At 39.4% G+C, this 6,401-nt stretch overlaps 2 protein-coding genes across 3 annotated transcripts in view; both read left to right on the top strand.

The window, feature by feature from the left end:
• Positions 1-22: 22 nt before the first annotated feature.
• Positions 23-2,093, top strand: polr1h (RNA polymerase I subunit H). Of its 2 annotated transcripts, none has more exons than XM_080859679.1 (5): positions 23-100; positions 324-443; positions 579-682; positions 1,112-1,221; positions 1,927-2,093. In XM_080859679.1, the coding sequence occupies exons 2-5, from the start codon at positions 326-328 to the stop codon at positions 1,949-1,951; spliced, it is 357 nt and encodes a 118-aa protein (XP_080715805.1). In that variant the 5' UTR covers positions 23-100; positions 324-325; the 3' UTR covers positions 1,952-2,093. The 2 variants fall into 2 exon arrangements, with proteins under 2 accessions (XP_080715805.1, XP_080715806.1); XM_080859680.1 differs by having other exon boundaries at positions 73-157.
• Positions 2,094-2,397: 304 nt separating this feature from the next.
• The window catches only part of gtf2h4 (general transcription factor IIH, polypeptide 4), a 41,777-nt gene continuing 37,773 nt past the window's right edge, over positions 2,398-6,401 (top strand). Inside the window, exons 1-4 of the mRNA XM_080859520.1 lie at positions 2,398-2,486; positions 2,803-2,918; positions 3,172-3,276; positions 3,536-3,667. Coding sequence (XP_080715646.1) covers positions 2,475-2,486; positions 2,803-2,918; positions 3,172-3,276; positions 3,536-3,667 — 365 coding nt within the window. The 5' untranslated portion in view covers positions 2,398-2,474. The remainder of the gene's footprint in view (positions 2,487-2,802; positions 2,919-3,171; positions 3,277-3,535; positions 3,668-6,401) is intronic.

Genomic DNA, 6,401 nt, shown 5'->3' with positions numbered 1-6,401 from the left:
GACCTCACAAGTGGGTTAATTCGCCGCCTGTCTCTGTTTACCACGTGAAAGGCAGAAAAGCAAGGAGAGCCACTCAAAACAAACATAGGGAACAACGCCGGTGAGGACTAAAAGATATCTGACGCAAAATGTATTTGGTGTTTGGATTTTATTCAATGTAGGTTCACGCAATTACGTAGATCACACCGAATTAATGCCATTTTGTCAGGTTTGGATGAACTTTATGAAGAAAGTGCCTCCGTCTACATAAGTGGAGTGAGGATCTCTCACATGCATGGTATAAACATACACATATCAGATAAATTACTATTTTTCTGTTGCAGAAATGTCTTGTTTTAGCGGAGACCCAAACTTTTGCCCAGAGTGCGGAAATGTCCTCCCTTTACCTGGTGCACCAGATACCATCACATGTCCCCGGTGTGCCTTTGTTATCTCTGTGCGGGGTAAGTTATGTGATGCATGTGTGTTTTTAATGCTGTTTTGAAGATGTATTTCCCCGAAACACTTGAGAATTGGGATGGTATGGTACTATTCCTCTATGAAGATCACTGAAGCTGTTATAAATCGTTTTCTTTCAGAATTAGCAAATCAAGTCATTACATCGTCCGTTGTGTTCAACCCGTTGGAACTAGGGGTCAGCACTGGAGAGAATGTTGAAGATTCTGAACTCAAAGGCCCAGTGGTAAGGATGACTAAATATGGGTTAGATATGAAATTAAGTTTCTTACCTATATGGCTGGATTGGTTATGAAAGCATATATAATGCATGGTAACAGGAAAGTTTGTTGTTGCACATCTTACATGTAATAGTGACGTTAAAGAGAGGTAGACTGTTCTGCTGTATGTGTTGTGTCGTACCAGTACAAGTCCTTACCAGTTATTATCCTTTATAAACTCGGGGGAAAAAAGTTTTGACATTATTGTAAAGGTAAATAAACAGGCTTTTCAACGATATAAAATACCATGCCAATAGAGAGAGAAATAATCGACCAAACACACATTTCTACCTTTTATTATCTCTGGTTGCACACGGTTCCTTACAAGAACGACTTGATGACTCATAAACATGCCCATTGACAAACACTTTTCCTTCTTTTCCTGTCACTCCCAGATTGACAGGCGGTGTTCCAGATGTAACAAAGAAGGTATGGTTTACCACACACGGCAGATGAGGTCAGCTGATGAAGGACAGACAGTCTTCTTCACTTGTATAAATTGCAGGTATATACATTTTTCAGCATCTGAATACACTGAAAGTACATTGCACGCCAATAACCAATTTAAACTGCATACCGATTAGCGGTTATAACCTCCAAGTACATTTCAGCACTTCTGTATACTCTGCACATACATTAAAGTTCAGCAATGCTAGCTAAACTTGAGCCATGTTCGGGGAAATAGGGTGTTGTTAGTGTCATTGCTTGCATGGATGTTTATGAAAGTGAGGGTTTAGCTTATATAGAGCTTCATTCAGCACCTCACCTGTATTGCTCTCTGCTATTGAAAGAGGTGGTTTTCATTAGGGTTGGAAGTTGATAGGCCTACCAAATCTGATGTTACATTATCTGAATGCTCAATAATTTAGCCTGTGCATCCAAAAGACTAATGACAATGCAAAGACATGTGCCAGATATAATGTGTTCATTTTAGTTTTTTTTATGTGTTCATTTTAGTTCATTTACTGAGAATAGAGTGCTTTATAACCACAAATGTTTGTCAATCAAGGGACCAGAGTGTAAAGTGAACTCTTATTATGTGTGGACATAAAGTACTATCTCCATTTTTCCCAACTAAAGCTCTGAGCAATTAGCTGATGTATGTGCCACAGAATAATGTATAGTTGTTTGAAACATCAAGTCAATCTCACTTAATTATGCATATACTTTTTTCTCAGTTAACCCACTGTTCTATGATTTTTTATCACAGGTACCAGGAGAAGGAAGACTCTTAAAGGAACGGAATATCTCACAAGAAGTGTTCGAATATTTAAACTGATTTGTGGTTGTTTAAGAAGTGCTTTATTTTCGGTGTAATTTTAATTAAAGATAATTCAGCGTCTTTACTATGCTGATGCAGTGTTGCTTCATGTTTATGCTGGGTAAACAAGTCATTATAGTAATGATGGATATTTTCAGCAATAAACAAAACATTTTGTCATACCTTGTGTGTTCAACCCTTGTTGTTATTTTGGCTGTACCTCATTCCCATAAGAGTGATGTTTTTGCATGGATTATAAGAACTAAGTGCTGCTCAAAGCAAGACTAGGAATACAGACCGTAGCAACAGATCCTGTCAGTTTGTGATCAGTCACACTTTGCAAGAGCCCATCCGTAGTTATGGACGCTTGTGTCTTAGGACCAATCGCATAGCAATGTTCTGTCACGTGATTGTCCAACATGGCGCCTAGGAGTTCTCATTGTGGACTGGAACTGTGAACATTGTGGCGTTTGTTTTGATGATAATTCTCGTGAACTATGGATTTCAAGGTAAAAACTTCGTAATCAGGCTCGTTGGTGCTGATCGTATTGACTTACTTGTTCATGTATGAATCAGATAAATGAGAGAGTCTTTAACTTAAAATGAGTGGCTCACTGCCACCTGCTAACATTAATGTTTCACTAGCATTGACGTTAGCTTACTTTGTATGGCGTTACCAACAAGGATTTATTATTTTACCTTACGGTTTTTTTAAAAGTTATATATCTGTCAACATTTCTGCACACTGATTTCTCAAATGTACCTGAATCTTCCTGGCTACTCACTGATAATACACTTCGTCGAATCCTTCATTTCTGGTTGTAGATGAAGTTGCGCGTGCAACTTCAGTGTAAGAACCTCCATGAATACCTTAAAGAACTGAGTCCAGATGTTCTGGACCGACTGTACAACCACCCGGCGACCTGTCTGGCTGTCTACAGGTAGCGTTGCATATGAGCAAAGGAAAACTAGGTTGCAAATATCAGCAGGACTATCTGAATACTACCACAGTGCCGTGGATTGTCTAGCAGAAACACTTTTCTTTTCTACTGTCAGGAGTCTGACTATTAACTATTACTGTCATGACTACTATGTCCTATGATATCTAAATGTTACTGTTCATATTAATGTCATAACATTTCATGATACAGTGGTGTAGTGCTTGTAAATGCAATGGACACTTATTGTGTACAGGGAGCTGCCTGCACTGGCTAAAAACTATGTGATGCGCATGCTCTTCTTGGATCAGCCCCTGCCCCAGGCTGCTGTTGCATTGTGGGTCAAGAAAGATAGTCAGAAGTGAGTATATTTGTATGTGTGTGGATGTGTTGTCTGTGGATATCTGTTGTGTGGTCCCAAGAACAACTCAAGTGTCCATGCGTCAGTCTTCATGTGATCTGGAATTATATTAATGACTGTGTTTCTTCAGTACATTTATGTGTTTCTCACTGTGATCGCTACCTCTGTGTGCGCAGGTATGTGTGCTCTGCATGCTTTCTCAGTTTTGTCAGGAATGATAACATGTGAGGTTCTATGTCTTGTGTTTGTGTTTTGTCAGGGACCATGACGAGTGTGTGTCTGTGTTGTCAGGGCTACGGCTCTGGCATACTCAGCATCTTCAAGGTGGTCTTCAAGGTAATGTGCTGAACCCAGTTTTTAAGGACAACCTGAGGATTGCACTCCTGGGAGGGTGAGTACCTATCACACACACACACACACACACACACACACACACACACACACACACACACACACACACACACACACACACACACACATATATATGTACTCTCTGTCTGAAATGTCATCTGTAACCTCAAGTCATTGCTCTCGCCGTGGCTCTTAATAGACTTTTAGCAGGAAGAGAAATGTCTTGATTGTGGTTTGAATATTCCTCAGTTAGGAGGTATGTAATAGGGTTAGGCAAGCAGATACTCAGCACCCAGCCATGACCTGATACTGTGTTACTGGTACCATGACCTGAAACTGTGTTACTGGTACCATGACCTGATATTGTGTTACTGATGCTATGGCCCAGTACACCAGCCTTGACCTGATACAGTGTTACTGATGCCATGGCCCATTACACCAGCCTTGACCTGATACAGTGTTACTGATGCCATGGCCCATTACACCAGCCTTGACCTGATACAGTGTTACTGATGCCATGGCCCATTATAAAATTCACTGCACGGGGCTCCAGCTGGCAACTAAAATGGTCACCAATGCGCCTACATTTTTTATTTTGCAACCATTTCTTTCCCCATCAGTTGCTATTGTGATAAACTAATGTCATGCCGCAGTTTTGCATTTGAACTTGTCTCATTTTCAAGTCAGTCTTGAAGCAGTGTCGTGTGCAGTGTTGTAAAATGTCCTATATTTGTTTTCAGCTAGCATCATTGTTTAGGAAATACAACAGGCTAAGCCAGTATTTCCCAAACCTTTCATGTCAGCTCCCCCTTTGATAAAGAAAAAGGAATGGTGCCCCCCCCCCCCCCCCCCCCCCCCCCAACACCACCACGGTACAAGATTCAGTTACTCCCCTCTCCCATACTACCTGCAAGACAACTTAATGAAAAAAAGATGCCATCAACTGTTGCATTGTCTCTACATTTAAACATTTTTCATTTCATTTATGCCTTCATATTTTATGAGAAACCTTTTCCTTTTTTTTGTTACTTAAACATTTTAAACTTCTCACTGGGTGGTCAGTCCATACAGTGTTAATGTTAGACGCATGTCTGTTGAAAAAATAGTTAGGTTAGTGTTAGATAAATTAATATAAAGATGGTAATATTAATGAGACAGAGACCAGCACTCAGAATTTCAATCAGCGCTTTATATTTTGTCACAACCAAATATCATGAACAAACTCCAAAGATGAGCTGGGCGCAGCCAGTGTATATAATTCATATAGTTCCTCAAAACAAGTTTCATCAGCAGGAATGGGACATTATTCTGAGACAAGACGTTGACCCTTGTCTGACCCTTGTCTGATCAGTAAGTGTTGGACAGCATAAACAGCACGTATCACTTCAGCAAAGTGTCACAATCATTCAGAAGAAGAGTTTGGAGAAGAAGCTCCATACAAAGGATTGTACCAAAAGTAGCAGAGTGTAGTGAATCAGAACACTTACAACACTTAAGCGGCTCTTAAAACATTCATGTCAAAATGACATTGAAAGTCTAACAACAGGCCTGCTTTATAATGTATGTGAATGGGAACAAGTGCAGCCCATTTTGGGGAATTTTGACTACCATAGATAAGCTTGCAAACCTTACGTTATGTCTCAGAAAACCTGCACCTTATCCCGTTGGTTCTCCTTGATGAAGTGCAGTGATTTTTGACATAGTGTAGTTGAATAGAACTTTTTTACAGTTATGGTTAAGTGTAAAAAAGAAGCTTAAAAGAGTTAAACAGCATATACGACATATATAGGTTATTTTCATATATATACAAAAATATAAATAATGCACACAATACAAATAAATAATACAAATAAATAAATAACAATGTCAGAAAAGCTGTCTTGTGTTGCTCTCTTAGTAGTAGTCTTATGTAATGATTCACAGTAATATTTGACTACACTCATAAGGACTAAGTTTTAACCGCATACATCATGTTTCTGCTCCACATTTCACCGTAAACATACAAATACTGTACGGATACAGTGTGATCTGAATGTAGATGCTCCACAAATGAGAACATTGGGCCTCATTCTCGACTGCAGTTGGGAAGACTTTCCGAAGGATTTCAGAAGGAACTCCACTTCGGAAACATTTATGAAAACATTTGCATTCTCGTTATTTTTTTCTTCTGTGCTTTCTTCTGAACTTCAGACAACTTTCAGAACTCGAAATAGCAGTCGTAACTCAACCGGAATCTTCTCAAATGGGATTCCACGGGCCATCTTGTGGTTATTTGAGGAATCGCGTTGAGGAATGACATTAAAAACTCCGTATTACAGTAAAAGGGTTAACGGGCGAATTTGTGAGAACCCGTTGGTGATTGCGTTCACGTCAACTCTACAGACATCCTCGGATTAAAATAATTATGATAATAATAAATACGAGAATATTTGTATCATTAACAATTACGTTTCACATTTATAGTCATAATTTTACGAGGTAGTGTTTATTGTTACACTAGGTCTATATGGCTCGTAGCTTGACTGTTCTCTCCCTTGTACGTCACTTTGGATAAAGGCCGCGCCTGCTAAGAGACTGATCGTGAATGAGATGAACACTGCAAATGTAAGTGATTAAATAAATAAACACTAAGCTCAATCTCTAAGAATTTTGGAATGAATTCATTGCAATTTATACTACTACTGGTGGCCAGTCTTCACCCCTATGGTGGCCTTTTCGAACGACAGGACGGACTACAATTTATACTCGTACTTGGGACCGGTTTTCACACCTAT

This window comes from Sprattus sprattus (genome assembly GCF_963457725.1).
Source record: "Sprattus sprattus genome assembly, chromosome: 20".
NCBI classification, from domain to species: domain Eukaryota; kingdom Metazoa; phylum Chordata; class Actinopteri; order Clupeiformes; family Clupeidae; genus Sprattus; species Sprattus sprattus.
This window is presented reverse-complemented; position numbering and strand designations above follow the sequence as displayed.

Excerpts from the sequence above, each read along its gene's own strand:
- polr1h (XM_080859679.1), top strand. The coding sequence starts at position 326 with ATGTCTTGTTTTAGCGGAGACCCAAACTTTTGCCCAGAGTGCGGAAAT. Across the intron at positions 444-578 it reads CTTTGTTATCTCTGTGCGGG|AATTAGCAAATCAAGTCATT; the intron begins GTAAGTTATGTG and ends GTTTTCTTTCAG. Across the intron at positions 1,222-1,926 it reads TTCACTTGTATAAATTGCAG|GTACCAGGAGAAGGAAGACT; the intron begins GTATATACATTT and ends TTTTTATCACAG.